Source organism: Molothrus ater, chromosome 1 (assembly GCF_012460135.2).
Source record: "Molothrus ater isolate BHLD 08-10-18 breed brown headed cowbird chromosome 1, BPBGC_Mater_1.1, whole genome shotgun sequence".
NCBI lineage: Eukaryota > Metazoa > Chordata > Aves > Passeriformes > Icteridae > Molothrus > Molothrus ater.
Genome location: NC_050478.2, coordinates 124,000,133 through 124,027,660, shown reverse-complemented (window position 1 = coordinate 124,027,660; position 27,528 = coordinate 124,000,133). Strand labels below are relative to the sequence as shown.

General features: G+C 41.8%; 1 protein-coding gene across 1 annotated transcript in view; it reads right to left on the bottom strand.

Annotated features, from left to right (window-relative positions):
- STMN2 (stathmin 2) overlaps positions 1–25,242 on the bottom strand; it is a 41,260-nt gene extending 16,018 nt beyond the window's left edge. Inside the window, exon 1 of the mRNA XM_036405717.2 lies at positions 25,021–25,242. Within this exon, the coding sequence (XP_036261610.1) occupies positions 25,021–25,039 (19 nt within the window). The 5' untranslated portion in view covers positions 25,040–25,242. The remainder of the gene's footprint in view (positions 1–25,020) is intronic.
- Between the last annotated feature and the right edge of the window lie 2,286 nt (positions 25,243–27,528).

Sequence of the window (27,528 nt, the reverse complement as noted above, 5' to 3'; positions counted from 1 at the left end):
AGATTTACTTTCAACTATTTATTCTCAACATTGAACCTTTATCAAATCACAAACGAGATCCTCAGAACTGGCTTCTGGTCCCCTACATGACCTCAGCCTTGGGCATAATGCAGGCAGTCCTCTCTGATTTATGGAAAGTGATTTTGGCTACCAGGAAATGCATTTAGCATTGGAAGAGTGCCATGACTCCACTCTCCCCTGGCAGGTGGAGAGACATGAATCTCTTACAGTTCTCTGATGTATCCAAATGCAATTGAGAACAGCTATGAAAAGCTGGCCATAGGCTAAAGACATTATTTCAAAAATGAAAATGTCATCCAGAAAATTAAAAACAAAACCAGAAATAGGGATACATTTATCAAATCATTTGCATAATGTCCTTAATATGCTTAACTACCTGAAACAAAGCTTTTCATTCCCCACCTACTGGCCAATATATATGGCTTTCATACTCAGGTCTCGTCTATATTAGCTGATGCCATTAATACCTTTGTAATTTACCTTTATGGTGCTATCTTTGCTGACTTTATAATGCCTGTAGGCCCCAGTCATGAACTGAGGAGGCACTGGTCTAAAAATGGTCATACCAATATATAATCATTATGCAGTGAGCACTGTGCTCACCCTTCCTAATTGCCTGTAAGTAAGCAAACAGTCTCATACTTTGTCACTTGGCAAGCCAATGACAGAGCCCAGATTGGAGCTGGCTCTCCTGGGTGCTGGGGCAGTACCCTGCCCACTGCCCACACTCCATAACACATGGATGTTAAGGCAGAGTGCTTCAAGATTCATCTTGGCACACACAAATCCCTGCTATAATCAAAATCACATCTACAGAGGCAGACACTCATTTGCTGCCAGCATGTGAAAATGTGGCTTAAAATACGTGTGACTCAAAGTATTGTATTTAACAGATTAGACCAAATTAGCCCTTGTTGTTGCTAAAGGAAAATCAGATGGTCCTTGGATCTTCAAACTGTGGATACAAATGAAATTCTCAACCAGCCTTTCTCACGGATGCTCTTGTGGTTTTTGATTTTGCTTTTCCTACTCAGAAAGAAACCTAAGATTGATGATGAGGGCTTGAGAGCCTTTGGGTGCTGCTCAGTATGATGGTATTTGAATAATCCATGGTTCAAGAAAAAATTTCTAGCTGCCAGTAAAGGATTAGATAATTTAATTAAGCTTTGCACAAAGGCCTCTTGTGCAATCATGTACTTTGAATAAATCGCCTAAAGGAGATAGAGCTTTTCAGAAACCATTGGTAAAGGACAGGATTTGAGGTTAAGAACGTACTGAATACTTTGCTTTCAGTGAATTTAGGCTGTCATAGAAGCTTGGTCTTGACATGATTTTGGTTTGAAACCTAAGTACCAACTTGCAAGGGATAACTCAAAAATCTTCTGAAGAGAAAAACCATGTGTGGCATTCACATGCCCTCTGAACAGAGAGAAGCAGAGAAAAGAATGATCAAAACAATTCTTATTTCATTTACTACTCCTGTGTTTGTGTGCAAGTGGAATGTATTCTGGAGATTGTTTACCTGAGGTGACCAGTTAGATCCACGAGTGTGAGTCGGGACTCTCGAACAGAGAGTCACGAGGTTTTCAGTTCAGTAGTTAGAAGTTAGGAAGTAAGTATGATGTAGTATAGTATCTCTCTTTAATACAGTATAATATAATATAATATAGTTTTAATAAAGTGAACGTTCAGCATTCCAAAGCCATAGAGCAGATATCAATCATTTCCCAGACATCGAGAACTCCCTAATTTTACTACAATCATTTCCATCTGATGTATGCTGAATTATGAATAATGATAAACATAATAAATTGTTCACTTAGACTCCCATCCAACAAGCACACAGGTGTGGTTTTCCAGATGTTTCCCTGAGGAGGCCTTGCCTAGCCAGCTGCCCATACCTGGAATGGCATTCTTCTCAGCAGCAAGGTTGTGGAGTGGCTGCACATCAAACCCTGGCAGGCTGATAAACACAGAGAAAATGGACACTGGGCTGTTTGTTAAAGACATGGCCATTGATGATACAGGCAGAATCTTGTACAAGATCTGCTGAATCACTGCAAAAATGTATATCTTGAAATATCTTTGTAGAAAAAGGCATGCAAAGCAGCATCCTAAGAATCTTGCCTTTCAGGGCCTTTGTTAATATTTTTTATCTTTGCATGACATTGAATATGTTTTGCTTCCTAACAGCATTTTAAATCATTAGAGAAAGGTGTTTTTTTTTTTTTCCCAGCTTGCCATCTGCAAAACACAGCAGGAGAAAGATAAGAACATGCCCAGCTCTCTTTCCTTCAGTACAATAGCTGCACTGAAAACATGCTGGCAAAATCATTGTCTTAGTTCATTCTGGCCACTGGCAGAATTAAGATGACTTTCCATCCTTCACAAGAATTACTTTTTGCTTTTTTGTGGTATTGATTTAGTCTGCACTTGCCCTAGAGACTCCTTTAACTGTAGCTGGAGCTTGGCTTGAATACTCGCAGAGGTTCTGGAGGCTTCTGCAGCCCTGGGCACCAAACAACCTTCCATGGTGGCAAACACTGGTTTTCCTGTTGTAGACTTAAGGGCTGAGGGTGTCAAAGGACCTGAAGAGGCACACACCTCCTCTAGTGTCCAGCATCAACATTGTGATGACCTGTCCCCCTTGACCAGACTCAGCTCTGAGTAGCAGGGGGTCTGCTTTGTTCAGCTCTCCTTTCCTTAAACATTTCCCTAAAACACATTAAAAAAATCTGAAAGCAGTAATGTTAGCCCAGTTGGTGGTCTGATTAAAATGGCTGAATTAAAATGGTTGGGTTAAAAACCCATGTCACACAGGTTAGACAGGGAGATAACTGTACTTTCCCAAATCCCAAGGGTTAGTGTTTTAGCAATGGAAGCCTGTTATCTCAAGAAGGTTTTCTGTTAAGAAAGCAGCACACACAGACCACACAACCAAGGGCAGAGCATTTGTGCAATCTGCACAGGACCTCTTGTGCAACCTGAAAGAGGCACAAAAATTACCTGCCTCATAGTGGAGCTCTTCAAAACCCTTGAAGACCAGCAGTGATTGCAATGAAGTTTATTTTCCAAATGTGTTTCCAATGGCTTTCTAATTATATCCGTCCTTGTGCAGTCATGTAGGCTACATATCATTCCATTAACTGTGCAAGTTAAATGAAGGAGAGTAAATGATGGTAATCCTAATACTACAAAAGCTTTGATAGGGAAATTGCTAGGCAAGAACAGTGTTGACAAAAGATGGCAACAGAATCTTTTGAGTTATATGCAGCAAGATCTAAATGTTTATATGCGTTAAGAACACTGATTTTTGCAAAGACCAGAAGAGAATTCAGTATTAGCATTTCTTGTAGTTTTGCTGTAAATATCCTAGGTTTCATAGGTCTTAAATTCTGAAACTGTGTGATTATTCTAGAATCTCATCTACTTTTTAAGAATAAACTCCTCATATTAAGATCTGCAGAGAAAACCTTAGAAATACTGTCAAATGCCCCTAAATGTTTGACAGCTTCAGAAGAGAATGAACTCAGATGGCTTTGAAAATCAAAAATGCATGATTTTCTTTTTTTTCTGAATAAGTCCCAAATGTATCTTAATATTATTGTTTCAAGCCAACCTCACTCTTTTTCTCAAACTTGTGGATTATTTTTAACAGCCGTATTTAGAAACTGTGAAACAACTCCCTCTTTTGGGTGAACATCCATCCTCTTCCTTTTTGGGCTCTGCTTGCTTGTCTGGCTAAGACCTTCAGGGGCCTTTCAAGGGCTCCAGTCCTACAACTGCCTGAGCAAGAAGGGAAGGACAGCAGGAAACAATTCTAATGATTTCATGCCCATGTTGTATAATTTTGGAGATCTTTTATTGAGGCTAGTCTGGTCCCATGGCCTGAACAACCATTAGAGCCTGGGGCACAGTGGATATAATGCTAATACACACCCTTCCAGTTTCAATACCTATCAACTAAACTTGTTTGTGCTCCAAGATTGCTCTGATGTGTGAACTAAAGCGTGGTCAGCTGGGATGTTTTGACGATCCTCTTTCAAAATGCTCTACTGATCTCAAATAATATGTTTATTTAGATATATCCTGTATTCTTCTGCTAATGACAGAAAAGGGCTGCATCCATTGCCAGTCCTGCAGCTCACTTGCCCAACGAATGAAGGTGCTAAGGTGGAGTGCTATGGCTGCCATTAGAAGCCAGTAACCACTTATTTACATTTACTGCTGGGAGAAATAGGAAGGTTAAGGAAAGCACTGCTAAACTCTTACTGTCTGTCCTCATCTGCTTTCCAATGGCTATAAGGAATTTTTTACAGTTTACACTGTAAAATGAAAATCTGTCCTGACTGACAGGCCATGGGCAATTTGGGCCACATTTTGTTCCTTGGCAAAGCACAGCTCAGACAGATTGCTGTGTCACAGCAGAGACCATTACTCATAAGCAAGGCTATTTTTAACACATAAAGGGAGAGAGAAAAGTGTTAATGTTACTTATAATTAACATCTGATATAGGAAAATGTGTTGATTATTTTTGCCTTACTGAATCTCGTCTACAAATAAGAAATGTATTTTATACACACATTAATATATATAAATATTAATCACATACATTATATGTATACATCGTGTACATTAATTTGTAGTGTTACTGTATTTTGACATTTCAAGTACCACATGCCAACTAGTTCTTGAAGTTCTGTACACCTGGAAGGAAAAGGAAACTGGCACATTGCCCATGGTCAGAGTGTGGAATCCATAACACAGCTCAGACCTGTTCTCCCTTGGCAGGAACCTGTGTGATAGTTGCCCTTCTGAGACTGAACTGAAATTCTGCTTAGTTTTCTCCTCTGGCAGACACTGAAGCATTAAAATGTGAGATTAAGCATGACATGCAGATAGAGAAGACCTATCACCCCCATCCTTCATATGGATTTCTGATGGATGTTATTGACAATGTGGTTTGTTACAAATGTCATTTTGGTAATGCTCCCTCTGGGGTGCTAGAGCTTTTGGTTTGTCAAGGCAATGCTTTAAGTCATATAATTTTGTGAACACCAACAGCCACAATCTATTGACCAGTAATTTACAATTCTATTTTTACTAATCCATTTTAGTAATGTGCTGCATCCTTTTCTGCCAAACAAGGTGACATTATACAATCCCAGCTGTGTTGTTTCCCATAGATGGCAGGGTATTTGAAGAAAGTTACATGATGAGTGCTGCTAAAATGGGGCTTGTACTTGGACAAGCACATGGGACTGGGAGAATTAAAATTCAAGATGGGGCACGAGTAGTACAGATTCTAGGTATCATTTAGTTTTTAGCATGTCTGAGAGCTATTAGCCTGGGATTCACTTTAATTAATGCTGGCCACTATTTAAGAGAGCTACTTTGTAGAAATCATGAAAGCTTATTTTTCAGTCAAGGGAGAGATTAGCACCACCAGAGAGTGATGGCCCCATTCAGATGTCTGAAGTTAAACAAATTAGGTTGTCTTAAGATCAGCAAATCTATCTTCAGTGTCAGGAAGCCTAAGGATGTTTATAGGCTTATGGAGTCACCAGTGATGAAGAGAATGAAAGCAAAAGCCCCTGCAGTAAATAAATCTTATCCATCCCTTATGCTCAGCCATGATTGACATCTCATTTTGGTGGTTCACATAGGTGGGGCTCAATTTGTTACTCTCTGAATGCAAAACACTGCCCAGCAGAGTATTAGGTTGAGTCCATCTCACAATCTTATGTATATGTGTACTTTTCCAGTTTCCCCAACAAAAATAAAGCTGCTTTGCAGCTTAGGGACTCTTTAATCCCTACAGTGCTCACCTGCTTCACTGTAGGGAAAGGTGGCACAGGACTCCCACTCACCTGGGGCCGTTCTTTGGGGACCAAGTCTTTAAAATTGCACTCTTTATATACTGCAATGCAGGTTAAGCTGGAGATGAGAATAGAGTTTTTGTTTTGCCCCTGCTCCTGATTTTTTTGATATTTCTATATCTAGGCAATAGAATAAACAGGTATTATGAAAAAGTAACAAGAAACAGAAATCAAGGAAAAAAGAGCTAACCAGTGAGTTTTCTCTGTCAACTGTGGCTCTAGAATTTCCTAAAATATGCCCAGAAAATGAGAAAGGAAGAGCTTGGGACAGCTCTAATCTGCCTTTGTGGCAACTGGGAGTTTGAAAAAATAGTTTTAAGCATTAATTTTTGTAACCCTCATTAATGTTCCTGGGTTTTGGCAGAAAGATCATCCATTTTATTCTCTCAACAAAAGTCTTTAAATTGGTTTGGGAGGGGAATCGAGCATTAGTGTCATCCATAAAAGAACATAGTGGCTGTGAAATCAGGGATCACCGTAGCATCAGTTCTTCAAAATACACAAAAAACCCAAATACAAGCAACAGATCTGACCTTCAGCTTCTTATTAAGACTGTCAGATTGTACCAGTGAAGCCTGTCCTCGAGTGCAAGGCCTGGCATACCATTTCCACAGCATAATTTAGGTTACATCATGGGATATGGCTGGAAAACCCATCCTGTGGAATACCAAGAAGCTGTTTGCTTATGGAAATACTGTCCACTAATGGTTTTCTTAAATTCTAGTGCAGGGATACAAATGCACACAAACATGCAGATTGGAGAGTGGCACAAGTCTCACTAAAAACTGCTCCTAATTTTACAACCTAATCTATCATTGATCATGACTATGGCATTTTGGACTACTTCAGATACCATGTCTTTGGTTTTTACTTGCTGTGCATGGTGAGAGTCAAATGTCTTTGCTCACTTTATGATGTCAGAATGTTAAGATGTAAAGTTACTATTTTGTATTATTTCAATGTATGTAATTTTCACTGCTGTAACAATGAGAAAGCCCATTTACTGAACCCTTACTATTACAGTCATCTGTGACACGAGTTAATGGGTTTTCTTTGTTGAGTTAATGTAAACCCATTTCCAAAATGAGATTTTGATGTAAGGCGTTTTTTGAATTTGAAAAAAACAACAACTTTGTCATGATTACTCAAAACAAACACTGATGCAGACTCTTTATTGTGGTCACAGTGTGGTTTCTAGTCACTGAAATGAAGACACACACATTTCCTCCTCGTGTGGAAGGAGCACAGCAGACATGTGCCTGTTCAGTGCCTGTCAGTGCACTTGGGGCCCCACAGCCTCACCCCACTGTGTGCTGGAGGAAACATGGGCAGACAGGACAAGAAAGCCACGGGCTACCTCCTCCTTCTTCAACTCTGCAGAAACTGGTCCATGGCAGTGGCAGAGCTAGATGCTGCACTCTCTTCTGAGCCACCCTTTGCAGAGCCATGAATCACGTTGGCATGAGGAAGCCCTTGGCAGCTCAGTTCCAAAAGTCCTCTGGGACTGAAGGGAAGGCCAAGGAGCCAGTACTAATACAGAGGACTGTGGCCCTCTTGAAATGTGTTTGAACTTAAGAGAACTTCAACCAAGGTGAAAACAAAAAATTCCAGAGATTTTTTTTTTCATAAGGGGAAAATACAGCCTTCTTTAAGGTCTGCTTTGCCTTTACAAGGCATCCTTCACCATATTTCTCTCTGTACCTCTACATCCCATCTGTAGTGGTGTTCGCAGGGGTCCCAGGACAAGGGAAGAGATGAGAGTCTTGACTCCATGTTTCAGAAGACTGATTTATTATTTTATGATATATTAAAACTATACTAAAAGAATAGAAGAAAAGGATTTCATCAGAAGGCTTGAATGGAATAGAAAGGAATGATAATAAAATCTTTGACTGACCAGAGGGTCTGAGACATCTGGACCTCTTATTGGTCATCAAGTAGAAACAATTTCACATGCTGGGTAAACAATTCTCCAAATCACATTCCAAAGCAGCAAAACACAGAGAAGCTGAAACTTCCCAGCTTCTCAGAAAAAAAGATCCTAATGAAAGGATTTTTCATAAAATCTGTCTGTGACACCCATCTGTCTTCCCCCAGTTTTCTTCCCCCAGAGCTTTCTGTGTAGGAAAGGATGTAAGTTACTAAAACAGATTTTGAAAACAATGGGGTGGATGAAGAGTGAAGAATTAACTTAAAGGCTACAGTAGTCCTAAGACAGCTTTATTTCCTGCTAGTTAACTGAACATGACTGTTTAATTTTTGTGCAGTCAGAAGTTCAAACCCTGCTATTCAGATGATTTGGCAGGATACTGATGTTTAAGATACTGACTTTACACCTACCTTCATAAGAGACCTCCAGAGACATAGAAAATTTCTGATTATCACTTAAGTGTGAAAGTCATGCAAACATCAAAATTTGAAAACTATTAAGGCAGCCCCAGCCAGGAACCATTCTGCTATCCACTGTCTCCTGTATTCATTGGAAGCAAAATGTCTGTGGAAATTCAGCAGTGGGATGATTTGAACCAAAGTAATATTCCTGAATGTGGACTGGATGGAAAAAGTGAATAGGCTTTCAGCAAGTACCAGGAGGAAAGCAGCAAGACCAGGAGGAAATAGCCTTCCTTATTTGGCTCACATTACCTTCTCAAGAACTGTTGTTGGTTTTTTTACATATCTGCACCTGGGGCAAACAGCTTCTTTTGACTGGCATTGTAGCAAGCTTGGCTCTGTCTGTGGCTTACAGAAAAATCTGTTTTACTTTTAGCTGAGGACTCCTGCTAAAGTAGTAGTAAGGATTCTCCATATATTGTTCTGGGTTTGATTCTATCACTAATTTTCCTGTTCTCAAGAAAAATCCCTCTCTCCTGATCTCTCACTTAGAGTCTTATATAAATGATTTAAGAAACAAAACCTTGAGCTCTGGAGTTTTTGAATGGGTGGATTTGCCTGCCATGATTTAGTGCTCATGGTGTGTAATGTATTTCCTTTGCATTGTATGCCCCAAGGGTTGTGACATACCCTTTCACCAGGACACAGACATTAATCTCCTTTACACTTCTGAGACAGGTTACATATAAAATGGCTTAAAAAGCCAGATATTTCACTCCAAAATTTCCATTAATATGGCTTTGAAGATCCTTCCTGGTAGGCACCACTGAACCACGATGTCCATCTACATGCAGGCTAAAAAGCAGTGTTTTCAGGAGTCCTGATGTACATGTCTGAAGGCCAGGGAAGCAGAAGGATTTTCAAAGACTCTTCTCAACAGAACCACTCCAGCCTTGCTGCATGCAGGTTATTTTGGCTCAGCATTCCTGGGATGGGGGCTACCAATTGTACTTGCCTTCTGTAACATCAGGATAGTGAAGTTTGCTTCAGGACTTCCCTGCAATAGACAATCCCAGATTGCTGATCCCTCCCTCAGAAGTGGACATGCAGTGCCCAGGAGTTCCCTGAGCCCAGCTGCTCCCTGTGGGGCTTGGCTGGGTTCTGGGGCCATGCTGGTGGCTGAAGCACCAGGGAAGGACATGCAAAGGAGCTGGAACTTCTTCAGTGTCTTTCTAAGTGTGGGGTGGGGAGAAGTGAGTTACAGATTGGAAGCTGCCAAGCCTGCAAGCAGCCCACTTTCCCTCAGCAGCATGCAGGCTTCAGCCACCACAGCAGCACCATGCCTGCAGCTTGGTGCTGAACCCAGCACTGGTGGGAAGTGAAATTTGGAGTCCTTGTGTTGAGCACTCCAATCTCCTCTGGTGTCTCAAGCAGAGAACCCAGCAGAACGTCCAGGACTGGGCTATCAGGGATGGCTGCTGCCTCCCAGTATGCTCTTAAGGTCATCTCATCATCCTTTTGTGGGAGTATGCGGGGGCCCAGCTGAGATCTGCACTACTTTCTGTAAAAATGTGTCAGATGCAAACACTCTATGCCAAAGAGCTTATGGAGTGAGAAGGAGAGGGAAGGGATGCTGGGGGATAAAATGTCACAGACATGAAAAAAGAAATGCCTTGGGACACAGATCTATTCTGCAGGAACACCTCATGGGGAACAGAGCTCTCCTGAATTCTGTATAAGTGACACCTCTTTGCAAGTGCTGCAGGCACTACAGGTGCTGCAGGCACTACAGGTGCTGTCTGCAGCCTTGAGGGAGGATGCAAATCCAATATGATGAAATAGAATGGCAATGGTTTAGTCACTCAGCCACTATGATCAAACCGCATCTTCCCAAGGCATGAATCACAAATGGGTTCTGTTCCAGCACAGTAAGACTGGGTTACTAGAGCAGGTGTGAGAGAGCTGGCTGCCAGTATTACTTTTATTTATCTGAATCTCACTTTCATCCATGTGTGTATTTGGAACAGAGGCATTTATTTAGTTTTTCCCCGTGATGTCTTCAGAGGCTTCCACTGACTTAAATTTGCATCACCCTTATTCCTTTATGTTGGCTGGACAAACACTTCCTGGTCGTGCATCACCTGGCCATGCACCACCCACTGACACTTGACACTGAGTGCCATTTTACTCCAAGCTGTCTATTTTTTAATCATTCTTGGAGACTAATGACATCACCTTGTATACTGCCGATCTTGGTGATGGAAATCGGAGTTCTGACACTGTTTCTTTTCATCTGGACACAGATCATTCCTGGACTTGTACCTGGCATTACATGATGAAGTCCCTCCCCTCTCCTCTGTGCTGAGATTAGTCAAATTGTTCATACTGAGCTTCTCCAGAAAGCCAGTTTTAGCACAACTACCCACATGTTTTGAAAGCAAGCCATTGATGCAGCATAAAGGAAAGGAATGGCTCAAAATGGTTCAGGAAAAGCAAGCAATTAGGAAAGAATGGGCAAGGAATGCAACTTTTTCTGTTTTCGTCATTCAGCTGTTGTGGAGTACCTCAATCAAGGGACCAGAGATAGATTACCACAGTGACAGTTTCCATTATCAGACAGGCTGATTCTTGCCATTTTTCTGGCTCAGATATGCACATGCTTTTAACAGAACTGTAGCTCTGATATAAAATATGACATTTTTATAACTCATATACATTTTTTAAACACATCATTAACCTGTGCCATTCCAAAGTGCAGATACCTTTAATGTCTTGCAGTATTTTCAAAATTTTGCTTTGAAATAATGAAGGCCAAAATATTATTTAGCTGTGTCTTGAGGCTCAGAACAATAAGCCAGATAAAATGGAAGGTGCCTTTTTTTTTGTCTTTTTTGTTTTTTTTTCTCTAGACAAAACAAAAAAAAAAGAAGCAGGGCAATCAGCTAAGTAGAAATTTTTGTTTGTACAATATGATATAAATGCAATTACAACTTCTTGTAGGGTTGACTCTCAATCTTTGCATTCCAGTAATTAAATGTGTTCCTTGCTTGTTGAGTCATTGCACTGAATGTAAAACCTATCACAGTTATTTTCACACCACAAATATCAGAAGAATCCATTTAAGAGAAAATATACTGCTGTGAATGCTGTAGATAGTATCTTTCAAAACTAATCATTCCATATGGACAAGAAAACACATTTTATAGGGTCTGAAAACCAAACATACAGAATCATTAATTAGTCAGTTTATATATATGTTTATACATAAAAAAGTATTTATGTGTGTATATGTATATATATGTGTATATATATGTATGTATATAAAACTAGATTTCTGTAAGTTTATGGGTTGATTTTGAGCAATTCCCATGTATTTAATGTACTTAACCCAAAGCCAAATATGTGTAACTGCATCTTTATTCTCCACAATTATTCTTACTGGCTGCCATGGCTACCGACTAAATGTCAAAATGCAAAAGACAATGAAAGGAGGCAGTCTGGAAAATCCAATTTACTTCTGGGTTTTGAATGGAATTTTAATTTTGTGGAACATTTTAAAATAAGAATGTCTCATCAGTTTGAATAAAGGCATTTTCTTTACAGGGTTTGCTTTCTGCACACAATTGCAAATGACATATGTAAGTAGATTACATACAAAGGAAGAATCCCAATCCTTGCAATTATACAATGGGACACACATTATAGTTGTGTTAATTAACAGTAGTATTTTAAATTTGAATGCCAGAACAAAGTAAGCTCCTAGTAAATAACTCCTGAGTTTCCATATAAAACTGCTTGATATTAGATTTTGCCTGTCGACATAGCCTCATAATTATGGAAGATTTTGCTTTAAACCCAAGAAGGTGTGATAATGGAAACTGTGTTACTCTGATGCTTTATGTTGTATGGCTTAGTTCCCCTTTTTCATAACAAAAACTATTGGAATGTAAATGTTTTTATACAATTTTACTCAGTGGGGTACATGTGGGCGTGAGGGGCTGTATTTAATTATGAGATATTACAAAGGATGAAATTTCTGGGTTTAGAGAAATGTAATCCCTAATTTAAAACAGTCTCCCTATGTAGGAAGCCTATCAAAGGCATGTGTATCTTTGATTCAAAAAATAATGTCTTCAGGTTGTGAAGGACTTTGACAGCACTGCACAGAGTAAGCACAAATGACAGCAATTCCCTCACCAACCATGTTGATACAAAGCAGATTCTGTAAAATTCATCTTTTCACTTGGTGTTTTCTGCTAAGAAGTGGGCAGCAGAATGACTAGGAGAAGTATCTTTTGGCAGGTCACCAAATCTAGAAACTGGGGCTAGTGTGGAAATCTATTTTTACAACATCGAAAGGGATAAGATAATTTTCTGTTACTCTTCTCCACGGTCCAAAAAAAGTACAAATGCCCAAGTGAGGCTTCAGATGATGGGTTCCTAAACCCATAACTGTCAATGCTGAAGGATGAAGTGTAAGAACCAAAACAGGAATGGATACTGGGGAAGTGACTTATTTTTTTAAAAAGTTTGTAGAAATAAATTCAGCATGTGTAGGTTGGCATAAAAAAAATCTCACAAGGGAGAGTTTGTGGGGTTTTTTTTCCTTTTTTTCTATTTCTTCAACCTCTTTTAAACATCCAGGTTTGGAAGACAGAGGGAAGAAGCAGCGGTGTGTGTGAATCAGCAGGAGGGGTTGGTTGGGTTCACCTTTGAGTGAAGGTGTTTGGTGCTGTGGAGCTGCACCTGAGGTTCTACATCCACTCTTGGATCCCCCAATTTCAGAGTGACATGGAGGAACACCTGAAAGTCCAGTGGAGGGCTGTCAGGGAGGTGGGGGATAACTGGGAAAATAGATGGCTTAAGGTAGTGAGCACACTAAATGAGGTGCTCAAATTCATGAAATGACAGAAGCAAACCCTTCCATATGACACACATCTGTCACTCTGTGGCTTTCAGAGTTTTCTGTGTGACCTTTACCTAAACAATCTATGCAGCTATTACTACTAATTACCAGATTTATATTTCTGCTATTGTATCCTGCCATGACTTTATGCATACATGCAAACATTTCATTGCTTCCATAATGAAAATAATGATACCTCTCAACAGCATATAAACTCTATCATGGTTGGGCATAAATTATAAATATTATTGAGTATGCTAACCAGAAGATGAATAAAATTAACAAGAAAAAAAAGAAAGAGAATGATGCCTCTTCTTGGAAATGACACTGATGGTGCAAAGAAATTAGTATATTATTCAGAATTGATTAAATTGGCTGAAAGGGAACATTTGCTGGTACAATATTTTTATTACAATTGATGCTACAATAAAACTAGAACAAGAGCTACTGCTTGCAGTGAAGTGACCTGTGTTTTAAGTAGCTTTGTTCTGATTTGCATAAAAGAAGCACTTTGATTTTTGAAGATGTAAAATCAATACATAAATGTCTATGCTATAGCAATTTATATGGACTTTTGGGAATGTGACTGCTCCCAATTGTTTCCCAGTCTTTCATGACCCCCCTCTCTTTTTCATCTTTCTCTTTTCCTTCCTTCTTTTTTACTGTTTTTCAATTTAGTGGCATTTTTCTCATCCCAAAATATTACTGAAAATTTCTAGAGTACCTTTGGTCTATCTCTCTCTGCAGCTGTCTCTGTCTGTGCCTCTCTATTTTTTCTGCAAGACCAGCCTCCACTTAGAAGAAAATCTTGATGAATTCAGAGACACTGCTCTGCTATTAAATTAACCACATGAGGAGCTGATCCCTGCAGAGATGCTCCACTGATTGTTGTGTAAGGGTGTTTGTCTCATTTAGAATAATAAAAAAAAAAAAAAGATCCTGCAATAGTGAAATTTTCAGGGCACTGTGCACCAGCATCAACAATCTGCCATTAACAGCAAATCAGAACTTCTTTGTTGTTCAGTCTGTCCTTTACAACAGACTTATCAAACTTCCAGAACTGGACTGTGCATCACATTTTTAATATGTTCTAAAAGCAGCAGGAGTTAGATATCCCCAAATGTCAATTTGCAACAGCCTATTCTGTCTTTTTCATTATATGATCTTTTTCCAGTATAAAAAGAAGTTTCTTTTTCTGAATAATAAAATTCTCCTGCTTTTTTAGTGTAGCTGGCTCTTACATGATTTTAAAAAATAATAAAGGAGATGTTTCGTCCCAAGTTGATGCTTTGGGAGTTTTAAAGGGGGAAAAATAGGCTCATCAGATGTAAATCAACATGAGTGTACTTCACCCACAGACTTCCACTAGTTTAGTATCTAATTCTGTCAAGGTTGATGTTCCTGGCCTTTGCACATCTTAGCCACTTAAACGTGCAACACTGTCAGCCATTGCCATTTCCCACCTTGTGCTGCTTTGTTTCTCCCACTGCATGAGAAAATCTGTCCTTCCACTGAAAATCACATCCTTAAACTACAATTTGGTCTACAGTTTTCTTGGCTGGAAGGCTGCTTCTTCCTGAATTTTGGAGAAGGTTTTAGCTAAAAACATTTCACTATTTCTGTGATGATGACTAGGGAAAAATACATGTGTGTGGGTAAGTTAAGCAAGTGGTTATTGCACTTGTTTGAAAGGTTCTAGTGCTTTCTGCCAGGGAATCATTCTTCATTTGAAAAATTTGTCCAGGCCTGGCCATGGAATAAGTCAGTGAAATATCAGATTTCAGCCTTCAGCCTTGTCTGAGAGACACAAATCCAGCTTTACAGGCAGCTTCTCTCAAGCCACTTTGTGCTGGATTCTGATTCCATGTGGGCTAAGAGTGATGTTATGGACCAGAGGAGCACTGGAAACTGGAAAAAAAAGAGGATACAACTATCCTTTGATCTCAATTCCTCCCCTTCTGATCTCATAGAAGTGTGAAGGACTACAGGAATGAAGCAGCTGTGTGAAGAGATGAGAGCTGAATCTGCATTGTGGGAGTAATTGCCAAGAGCAGAGAAATTAAAAACAATAAATAAAGGAGGAAAACCAAGCAGGTAAAGTCAGTCAAGGAATAGGATGACTAAAACTGGATCAAGAATGAGGATAACACTTGACTGACTGGATAATGAAACTAGGTTGAGAAAATCAGGGAAAGGGTACCAAGGAAATGGATGAGACTGCAAATCAGTAGGTCATGGGGATGGAGTAGATGGGAGATGGATTAGGATGGTAGATTGTTCACAAGAACCTTGAGAGTTTTATCAAATAGAAATTTTCCTAACTGCTATCTCAAACTTTCTCCTACATACAAATTACATTAAAAGACTATAAAAATAGTAATCACAGTTCAGGGACAGACTGGAGTCCATCTGATAAAATGTTCTGTTTCCACAATACTTTTTCTTAATTTTTTTTTAATCTTGGAAATTCAGTTTGTATAACTACATAGAAGTGCACTAAATATAATTTTGTAGCCTTCATATTGTAGATTACATGTTTGCTTATCTAAATGGCTTCATTTTGCTGCATAGGTTCAGAATTTGTTCTTATTGCAATTTTTACCCTTGACAGACCCATTACATCTTTGTGCAGAAACGAGGATGCCAGCAGAGATGAGACCTCTAGAACAGCACTGGCAAACGATGCAAACTGATAATTACAATTTTGCAGAGGACTTGAAAGTACTTCTGTCATGTTTATTCCTGTTTTTCAAGCCTCTCACAACAAGAAGATGAAATACTCTACACTGTTAATCAAATGAAGAATGGTTCCCTAAGTAAGATATTTCCCTTCTTAATGTTTCACTGTGAAAAAAATAATGGAGTAACTTGAATTGTCAATGCACCTTAAAAAAATACTTCACTATTACTTTTCTTAAGTCATTATTGATATTTTACTTGGAAAATGATATTTATACTTAAAACATCATTTCCCAGGAAAAGTTATTTGCCTTGAGAACAAGTGGTTTGTTGACAAATTTTAAACATTTAGGTTTTTGAATCAGGAATCAGTTTCATTCCTACCTACAGCATACAATATTGAAAGTCCCCTAACTGCAGTCTTGACAGCATCAAAAAAAAATCTGAGCACATAGAAAAAAATATCAGCTTAGAAATAGCTTTTTTTGTATTACATCTATGTAAAAAACACCAGCACCTGGAAACAACAAGGTATACTCAAGTGATTGATACAAACATGACTTGAGCGACATAAGATACCCTTTCTTTTCACATGAATAAAGTAAGCAACAAATACATCAAAATAGCTAACAGACTAATTAAATGGGTTACAGAAATGAATTTCACTTCCAAAAATGTCTTTGAAAAATTATGGATATTGATGCATGTGCTTTAAGATTTCCTAGGTACATGCAATTTTTCTTACAGCTCCATTCAGGTAACTGGAGGATTTGCAGTACAAAAATACTTGTAAACCAAAAAAGGTTATTTCTGCTGCAATTCCATATAGCAATGTTGCTAAAAACACTTTGTGCATCTTTGACATGGCTGTGGTCTCCACGATCTTTTGAAAAAGAAAAATAATAGATGTGATGATATTAGTCACTTCAGGGAACTCTACCAAATGACATCCAGAGTCATCCTACTGGAAACCAGAGGATGAATTTAAACATGTATATATCAGAAATCTTAGTCCAAAAGGACAATTTGTGTTTTCAGCAATTTTGAAAGCATCAAAAATAGCATCAAGATCAAAAGTTTTAGCTACTTATAGATAAGTGAATATATTTAAATGTAGATATTTCATCCACCTTCCAGTAGCGTATACCTTAGCTTAGGGTAAATTCTGAATTTGTAGAACTCTGTGCCTTCAGTAGCATTAAATAAACTCATCATTACTTTTTCTTTCCCTAAGAAATTCCCTAAGGATTATAGAAAAGTACCTCAATAGTACAGAATGCTAATACAGCTTTAGCAGGTAAGTTGCTCTGCTTCTTAATCTGATCAGTATGGATTTTGGCACTTCTATAACATCAGAGCATGGTTACACATTTTCATGCAGTATGGAACATAACCTCACATCCCAGCTCTGAGGTAAGTACCCAAGATTATCCCCATCTTAAAGAGAAGAAAGTCAGGTCATAAAATGATTAACCTACAAATCCAATAAAGGAGCTAGGTGCCTAAAATGATGCTTAAGAAAACTCAGGTTTCTAAATCAAGAATCTGGATCCCAGAGATTCCTACACAGATGAGGAGAGGTCATAAGAATACAGAAAACCACAATTTGTGCTCTTTAAATTGGTCTGCATTGTAGGGTGCTAAACTTTGGACAAGCAAGGATAGCTGAGACTTGAAATGTTTAAGCCACTAACATTGGGAATTGTGTGTTCCTCCAGCTCACAGCCAGTCCTCTGAAGAAATCTGTGTAGCCTGTTTCCTGGGAGTGTAGGGCACACATAGGTAGCACAGGGCTCTTCATAAACAGAGGAGCAAGCCACTGTTGTCTTTTAAAAAGTAGCTGAGGAGGAATGCTGCTGGCTGTCTCAGTCCTGCCTATTGGAGCAACTGCCTACAGTGACATCTTTGACTGGGAAATGCCAGAGCTGGGGTCAAACTCTCAAAATTTCCATTCAAGCCAAAGCATCCTATCACCCAAAGGAACTCAGGTTTTATTTGCTGCTTCCACAACTGTTTCTATTTTGCCATATATGCAAAATCCAGCGATGCTCCTGGGATCTCCAGCTCCTAGGTGTGGGTCATCCTCCCTCCTGTGTGCTCTCTTGTTCTCTCTTTAGCATAATGCTCTTCTCATGGGAGAGTGGAAAGAAGACACAGCTGGTGGCTCTGGTATTCTGTAGGAAGGAGGACACACAGGGACAAGGGCCACCACACCCCAGCAGCACACCTGAAGGTCACCCACCAGCTGTTTGGCTCAGGGGCAGGAGCTCACCCATTGCCACATCTTCTCCACTCATCACAATGGAAGAGACCGAGCCGGGGCTTCCCTAAGGCTGTGTGTGAAGAGTCCAAGGGACAGTGGAAGTCTCACCATTCCTCCTGGCATTTTCCTCTGGGCCACCAAATTACGAGTACATTCACTCTGGGCCGACCTTGAACACGGCCAGAGGTGCTGACCTCTCCCTGTTGCTGTGGAGGTGCAGCCATGCCTCTATCTCACCACAGGTGATTTACTAACCCTATCCTCAGCCACCTCTCCAAACTACTGCTTGGGGCCAAATTGGTGAAAAACTTCTTATAATCCTGTTTTGTGGTTGTGTCTGTGAAGGATCATAATTTCACACAATAACTGCTACAACAGTGATAGGTTTTGTGCTTTAGAATGAATGCATAAATCATAATTTATTTATGAACTGCCTGGATTGAAAGCTATAACTTGGAAAAATAACATTTCTGAATATATTCAGCAAAGCGTAATATTTTGTGCAGATATTGTGCACCAATTTAACTGCACATCCTGGCAGAAATAACTTAAATTTACTTCAGTGGTTAAATTATGTATTAGAAGACTGGAAAAAGAAAAACATAAGTGGAAGAGAAAGTGAAATAATTTCAGATCAGCTTTGTATGCTGGTATTTGTCAGACACATGATGTCATAGGTATTTAGCTCCCAGGAGCCAACATTTACACATCAGTCCATTTTTTTTTGACTCAGGATGCAGGTCCACGTGGATTGAGGTCTCCAAAGCCATTTTTGTCCATGTTTGAAAAGTTCTGAGCAACTAGAGGAACAGGTACTGTCTGCACTGCAGTCATGGTACCCAGCACCTTGCAGGACTGAGATACCTGTCCCTGGTGGGACTGCTGGCTGAGATTCCCCATGGGGACCCACCCTTCTGAGTGGAGCAACAATCCTTTTAATGGGAATGAAAACCAACACCACCTCAGACCGTGCCCATGGAATAGTGTGAGGGTTGTGTGTAGCCTAGAAAGGATTGTGAATAGCAGCCATTCCTCCAAATCAGCTGCCAGTTTCTGTGTCCCCATGGACTAAAGAGCAGCTGGTTGTGCTGAGGCCAATGGCTGTACTGCACTCCAGTTGTCTCCAGTGAGGCAAGACTCATTTCAAAGTTGGTTCATCTATCATCCATTTTATGGATAAATGCTGAAGAAGGCATGTTCTCTGCAAGCCACCTGAGGATGGCAATAGTTTTTTGTGTTTAAAGGTGACTTGTATGGAGAACTGACAGTGGAGTTTTTGAAGGTAGTTACTGCAGAGGTAAGCAAGCACTGCTGCTTCATGGTGTCCCATTTGCTCCTCCTCTTGGGCAGAGCTACTGAAAGTGCCAGGATAAAGGGTTTTGAAGCGTGATACCCTAAGCTGAAAGGCAAATTTACACTCTCTTTGCCCACTGGTCACAGGGCCAGATGCCACCCTCAGTCCCTTATCTTCAGCTTTTTTTGCTGTACCAGCTTTAGCAAAGCTTTTAGTGAGTCACTATACCAATTATGTGGTGTGACACCATTTTTGGATGCCTACTTTAGGCCTCCTAATGTTTGTTATTTTTCAGGAGTGCTGAGCATCTCTTTGCCTGTTTTGTCTGTGAACTATTAAGGTAGTAAATTAGACCTACATGAAAATGCTGCACAGGCGAAGTATTGCCCAGACTGATCTGTCATGGGAACCTTCTGCTCTCTGTATTTTAGACTACAAAATAATGCTGACTTCTCTCTGCAAGCAATTAGGAGAATCAATATAGTCTTTGAAGGCTAAAACACTACCTAAATATATTGCTGGATGTGAGTGCCTCATCTCTTTTTTGCAATGAGGTATTTTTTTTTCTCAAATGAATGTTATTAATTTGAAAATGGAGAATTCTTTTCTAAAGAAATTAATATAAATGTCACCTGAGATAAATCTAACCATAAGGTTAGATTACAAAGTATATATAATAAAAAATTGGTGTGCAAAATGTGATCTAGAGAAATGTACCATTGTTGAACAAATACCAATGGTAAAAAAATTCCAGTCTTAAATAATAAATTAAAGAAAATTCAAATTCACAAAATCTATGTGAATGAATTACAGGATTACATTATTAAACAAGGAAGTTTTTAGCCTAACTCGAGCTTATATTGGGACAAAGAGGTGATGGTAATGGAGGTGGAGGTGAGAGAACATTTTGGAAGTGTTCAAGATGCTGAAGTTTATTTTTATTTCCTCAGTGTGTTATGGGTTATCTTCCATAAGAAAATGGAATAGATGACGTTCTATCCCTCCTGCCAGTACACCTCAGGGTAAGTAAAGAACTGCTATGAGGCAATATAAATCCTTAGCCATATGGACTGTTTTTAAAATTATTCCTATCTTAATTCTCAAGAGTAGGAAGAGTAATCAAGTCTTTAAAAACCAAGAAAAGAACATGAATAGGTGTTAACCTCAGTTCTTTAGTGAATTTTACTTACCAACATTTCTATATTAGCTCAGTAATAAAAGTTCACAGAAGAAATAAAGTAACTGAAATATTACCACTTCATTTTCCTTGTCACATCAAAATTATATTAGGAAAAGGTTTTTTTCATCCAGAGGGTTGCTGGTCACTGGAACAGGCTCCACAGAGAAGTGGTCACAGCACCAGCCTGACAGAGTCCAATAAATGTTTGGACAGTGCTCTCAGGCACATGGTGTGACTCTTGGGGATGGTTCTGTGCAGGGCCAGGAGTTGGACTCAGTGACCCAGATGGGTCTCTTCCAACCCAGCATATTCTGTGATGTCTTCTCCTATTTCTTCAAAAAATTTGGAATAGTGGTATCTCAGTCAAATCACATTTTTGCCAACATTATGATACAATAAATAACTTTCTGATTCTTGCCTATGTTCATTCTTCTCTTAAACTAACTTCCTATTTACAGACATGTAATTCTGTGACAGTTGGAAATAATTCAGAGCTGACGTATATTAATTTATTTATAAAAGGGGTAGGTTAAAATCTTCAGCTAAAAACGGAATAATATAGAAAGAAGCGTGTTCAGTCCAAATTCAGCCTGGCTCTTAGCCATATGTTGTTTAACTTGAAGCTTGTCATTGCCCTTGATATTCAGATGACTACTCGTGCAATTGTTGACAGTCAAGCAATTGTTTAAGTGTAGTGGCAGACCAGAGGCAGAACTCTTACCCCTTTGCAGTGAAAAAAGGCTACCTATTAAAATAATGGAACCAGTCAGACTCAACAACCATACACTTATTTATGACTTCATATGTATGTTACACACCAGATAAAACAATAATGCAGTACTTAGTTAACTGAAAAAGCAGTGGCCTTGCATCCATCAAGCTAAGTATTGAGGTCTGAGCTTATGACTAAAATGCAAATGACAAAGTAGAAGAGCAACTCTGAAGCACTTGTACAATGGTTTAATCAGTCTCACTCAGATATGTTATACCTGAGAATATATTATTTTTTATAGCTGAGAAAGAGGGAGCATGGCACGGCCTCAATTCCTGTATCCTCATAATCCCACCCATTCATCACATTAAAGTGTTCCTGACTATCTCAAAAGGAGTTGACATTAAAAAACTTCCATAACACATACCCCATGTACTTCTGTTAGCTTCCTACAGATAAACCAGAACCATAATCAGGACTGAGATTTTCTGTATGATGGTCATCTGAAGATGTTAGAACAGTAAATATTCTTTACATTGCAACAAAACAATGAAACAATGGTTTCAAACACTTTTTTAGTTCCAATGTCATCGCACACTGCTTCACCTTCACAGTGCCATCTATGTACTTTACACTAAGTAAGTTTATCAAACCAGATATGTGGCCTGGTTGGTCTGTAGTGACCCTGATTGAGAGTCATAAATCAGGGCAAAGGCCCTGATTTATGTAAGACACGTCCTGTTTCCTTGGGAGCTTAAGGCGTGAAGAATTTCCTCTATCCAATATATAATTCATGTGGAAGATGGTGTCAGGGGGAGGATGAAGTTTAAAAGGCCTCAGAATTTCTGTACAGTTGTTTTACATGGAATTTCAAGAAAAGACACACTTAAAAAAAACCCCAAACAAAGATGCTTGTGTGGCATGCATCATTCATATACTATGTAAACTAAACAGAAAGAAGAATCTTGTGGGCATTCAGAGTGTAATGATCTCCAGAAGTCCTTGCAGCTGTTGAAACTCCTACGTAAGTAAAAGGAGCTTTCCCTGAAAACCTTTTATTTTACACATCTTAATAGAAAATTAGGCTTAATTTTGCTTTCTATTGCAGAATATAAACACAGGCTTGTTCAAGGTGTTTTGCATCTGCCTAACCTGAGTTATGTGAAGAGTTCTGTCCAAAGCCAGTAGGACTATTCACATGCTCAGACACCTGATTAAGTGCCTTGCTGGATCAGGGCCAGAAACATAATAGTGGGCTGGGTTAAGCTGATTAGAAATGTTTTGCTGGCTCCAGTGGTGGCAAGACCTAGCCTTTATTGCCACTTTGCAAAATCTGGTGCTCAACAGGAAAAAAATCAGGCACTCTATAGTTCTTTCAGTGTTCTACTGGGTAAAGTTTGAGTACAGGAACAAATGCAGCTCATTTAGCCCTAACTGGAAATGTGCATTACTGAGAATGGATCTATTTTTCCACATGAAAATAAAATTTGTTGCTTTGTTGTAACTCTTGAAATAAAGTGGTTTACTCTAATAGGCTGTCTAGATACAAATTTTGTCTATTTATAATTATAATGAGGAAGAATATTGTTTAAAGAAATGGTGAGGAGAATCCTTTAAACATGGTGAGTTTAAAGATGGAAGATGCTTTTAATAAATTAACTTTAATTTTCTAATTGAATGTGGCTGTAATTAGTATTTTTGGAAACTGGAGCTAGGTGGCTGCGCGGCTTTTTATAGCTGGTATAGGTGGCTCGTTAACGAGGGATTAACAGACAAACTGGCGCCTCACAGTCCCTCTGTCTCTGGGCAAACCTAATGATTCCTGGCATCACTCTTGCCGCAGAAATCTTTATATTGGTGTGATGAGAGATCATTAACACCAGGCTGAGGAGCCCTTCCTTCCCTTGTGACAGAATTCCTAACAGGCCTTCTGCAGCGCTAAGTCCCCGACCAAGTACAAATTATCAATACTGATTACGGGATTGCTGCAGTGGGGAGGGGACGGCGTGCTCGGCACTGCAGGGCTGGCCAGGCTCCCGCAGCCCTCACGTCCCTCCTCTGTTTGCATCTACAGCTGTCTCATGCCTTGCTCCCAAGGGTGCCACAGCCGGGTTAGAATGCTTTCAATCCCCACCAATTGTTCCTTGGGAGAGGAACATCAGCATTCAGATAAACGCTTTGGGGTAATGCATCGGGCTCAGCCGGTGCCAGGAGGGTTTGGTGTAACTTCGTGCAATGCGATGAAGAGTGGTAAAAAAGAATCTGCACAAATGGAAATTTGAACAGGATTTGCTTCTTGGGGAGGACACTAACTGTGTTGGGAGCACTTCATCCTTATTTTGTGGGATTTGCGTGTGCGTGACATTACTGGTGAATGATTGTGAAAACTTGAATTTGAATGCGTCAAAGGCAGGTCCAGCCTCTTTCCTCTTCAAAAAGAAAAAAAAAAACCACCAAAAAACCAAATCCAAAAAAAACCCCAAACCAACAAAAAACAACCCTGAGGAGCGTTAGGGTCTGGACCCTTTCAGTAGTCCGACCCCACGACTATTCTCCCTCTCCTTCTTCCACACCCTCACTGGGATTTTTTCTCCCACCCTACCCAGCAGCCTCCCTCGAACAAAGGGGCCAGCGCCGGGCTACCGCCCCTCGCTCCCGCCAGGAGCATCAGGACCAGCAGGGACCCGGCGGGCAGGCGCTCCCCGAGACCCGGGAGCCCCGCGGGGCCGGGAAGGGCGGAGGGGCCGCGCCCCGCGGGGCCGCTCCCGGAGCGGGCAGGGGCGGGGGCGCCGCGGCGGCAGGGCGCGGCTCCTGCGGGGGAGGGGGATGCTCTCCGTGCCGCTGGAAAACGCGAGGTAACAACAGCCCCGGCGGCTGCCCCCCGGGAGAGAGCGCAGGGCGGGCACTGCTGGCGCACACCAGCTCTCCGTGATGCAGTGACCTACTTCACCGGCCCCCGCCCCCCGGCGGACTGCAGGTGCGGGCAGCGCCGGGGCAGCGCCGAGCGGCGGCTCCCTCCCGCCCCCGCCCGCAGCCCCGCGGTGCCGTGCAGGGCCGGGCCGGGCTGGGCGCGGCCGGCCGCAGTGCGCGCCTGGCGGGGTCCGCCCCGCCGCAGCCCCCCCGCCCCGCACCGCACCGCGGGCCCGCCGGCCCGGCCCGGCCCCGCCCGCAGCCCCCGAGCCGCGCCGAGCCCCTTTCGGGCGGCGGTGCCTCTCCCCGGTTCCTCTTTCCTTCTCCCCACGCGGTTTCAGAGGCAGAGGGGAGCGCTGACTCCGGCCGGCGGGGATGGGTGGAGGCACACTGACTACAGGGATAACTTTACCGTTCGTTTTTGGTTTTATTTTTTTTTTTCTTTTATATATATGTATATATATATATACATATATACACACACACATATATAATATCTATCTATATCTGTATAGTATATATGCATATATATTAAAAATATTTATTCACCTTTAAAATAATGAGAACCATTTCAAAATTACGCTGTGCTCATGTGCCGACCTCACCCATTGCTATATAATTAATCCGATCTCTGGTTAGATACTAAAACGTTAAAACATCCCCATGTCCCACCCACCCTCTCCTTTTTTCTCTGATCAATGAAATAAAAAATACGTTCAGTGTTCTTTTGATTTTTTTTTTTCCTAAACTTTTGGGAGAGCAAGAAGAACACCCAGGGTAGGTAGCAGACCTAGGAGACAGCAGCCGTAGTGCTGGCTGAAGGAAAAGAGAGGCGTTTTCTTACCCATTGCTGTTTTAGCCATGCTGGGATGCGCAGCTCTCAGAGGTGGAGAAGGCAAAGGGGTCCAGCTACAGCAGTGGAGAGAGGGAGAGAAGACTGAATAAGGCACTGAGTCAGCAGAGTGGGGCTGTGCAAGAGAAGGAGCAAGAGGCAGGAGCCCATGAATAATTATCACTCCTCCACCCAAGCAGATTGGCTCGAGAGGTCCCCTGACATGACTCCTGCAGAGCCAGAATCTCCGGGCATTAAATATTGATCCACCAATGGTGCTGGAGTACAAAGTGCCAGAATGCAGTTTGAAATGGAAATCAGTCCTTGGATGTTTCTCCCCCCTCGGTCTGGTGTTAATAGTACATTCCATGTCAAATGTTTTATGTCTTACATGAAAAAAGCCTATTGGTGTTGAGGGCTCTGCTGTTGCTACCTGTAAAACATGCACAAATTCATTTTAACATATTTCATTCCAAAGATGCAACAAGAAGGGGGACCATTGCAAGGGATTTCCTAGACCATTTCAGTAAAACAGCTGCTCAGATTATTTTCGCCTCCTGCAAGGGTACACAAATATCCTATACAATTGTTTAATTGTTTTATACTAAATGTTTCTGCATTTTAGTACCTTTTTCACTGTTTTACTGTCCCCAGACCTAACCTTGGTCATCTCAAACTTTTCTTAACCTTGGGAAATGGCAGCTGGACCTGCTTACGCTCTCAAAGGGCTCTGGAAATCCCAGAACAGGATAAATGTGGACAGAAGTCAGTAACTACTTCCCTGATGCACTATGGTAAGAGTCACTGGGAAGATGTGATTGATGATTCCCTTGATAAAGTGTGCAGGATGGGATCTGATGTGGTCATTACATGAAGGGGGATGGACACGTTCTAAGAATTCCCTACACTAATTTTAAGAATTCTCTATCCCTGGCAAGAGGAAAGGCAGTGACATAACTGGCAGTCACTAAACAAATGTGGTAGAGGTTAATTGAAACATTGCTAGAAACAGGGCAGTGATGGGACCTGTTTGTACATCTTGTAGGTCTGGGAGCAGTTGCTGGCCTAGAGGAGCCAGTATCCAAGACCTTGGCACAAAGAGAAGCATACTCCACCTTTGCCTTCTCATCTCACTGTCCAGCTGGGGCTCATTTGCCTCTCCCAGAGGATAACCAGCCTTACTGTTAAGAGCTTTCAGGGATACCAGACTCCCACACTGCTTCCAGACAGACAGGGCACTGGGCAAGGTTTCAGCTTGCAATTTGGAGGATGCTTCTTGTAGATGTGTTTCCTGGGTGTGTATGGGTGGGTGGGAAAAGCAGGGCATTGGCACTGTTGTTCTTCCTTATGTGGGGCTGTTTGCATCTGCACAGACCACACTGCATGCCATCCCTAGCTGTGATGCTCTCACTCTGTGTCTGCTTCCCTAGAACTGGTCACTCACAAATATGCTTCTCATGCTTTCTTGAAGTCAGTGAAGAGGATCTTTGAGTGAAGCATCACCCAGAGCATGGGCATAAGGCTAGCTATCTCTTTGAGACAGTGATGACGATGCTAAAAACGAAACTAGGTTTTTTCTTTAAATGAGAATAGTAAAGTCTAGAAGTGAGTCTGGGGAGAGAAACATCCCCATTCACAGACACCAGCATGTGAGCTGAGGCAGGGCAGACACCGTGACGGCTCCCTGCCGAGGTGCAGGCAGAGGGGATGAGGGCAGGTGTATCGGGATGCAAGGCACAGGGGATGAGGACAGTTGTATTGGGATGGAAGGCACAGGGGATGAGGACAGGTGTATCGGGATGCAAGGCACAGGGGATGAGGACAGGTGTATCGGGATGCAAGGCACAGGGGATGAGGACAGGTGTATCGGGATGCAAGGCCGACCCACCCTCCTGAGAGGCCCTGCCCGTGGGGAAAGCAGGAAGGTGGCCCCGGGACCCGGTGGCTTTCTCGGGTGTGTCACTTCTGGGCCCTCGGTTCTGTGGCTGCGTCGGGGCGTTGGTGAGCAGGGAACGGGATTGCGACTGGATGTCTGTAGTGAAGGAGCTTATTCCCGAGAGGAAACGATGAGCACCGAAGCAGTGCTACACGTACAAGGGCGGCCTCGCCCCAGCCGCGGGACCCGCCGAGGCTCCAGGGCCCGGGCAGGGGTGGTCCGGGCCGGGGCAGGGGTGGTTCAGTGCCGGGGCAGGGGTGGTTCAGTGCCGGGGCAGGGGTGGTTCAGTGCCGGGGCAGGGGTGGTTCAGTGCCGGGGCAGGGGTGGTTCAGTGCACGGGCAGGGGTGGTTCAGTGCCGGGGCAGGGCGGGCCGAGGGTGTCCGGGCGCTCTCCGTGGTGCTGGAGGCGGCGGCGCTCCCGAGCGGGGCGCTGGGCGGGATGGGGCGCGGTGTGGCCGGTAGGGTCGGAGGGGCCGGAGACAGGCCGGGGCGCAGGGACGAGGAGGGGGCAGCAGGGATGGGTGCGGCTGACCCCGGCCCCAGGGAGCGCCGAGGCTCTGGCTGCCGGCCCCGCCGCTCCCCGT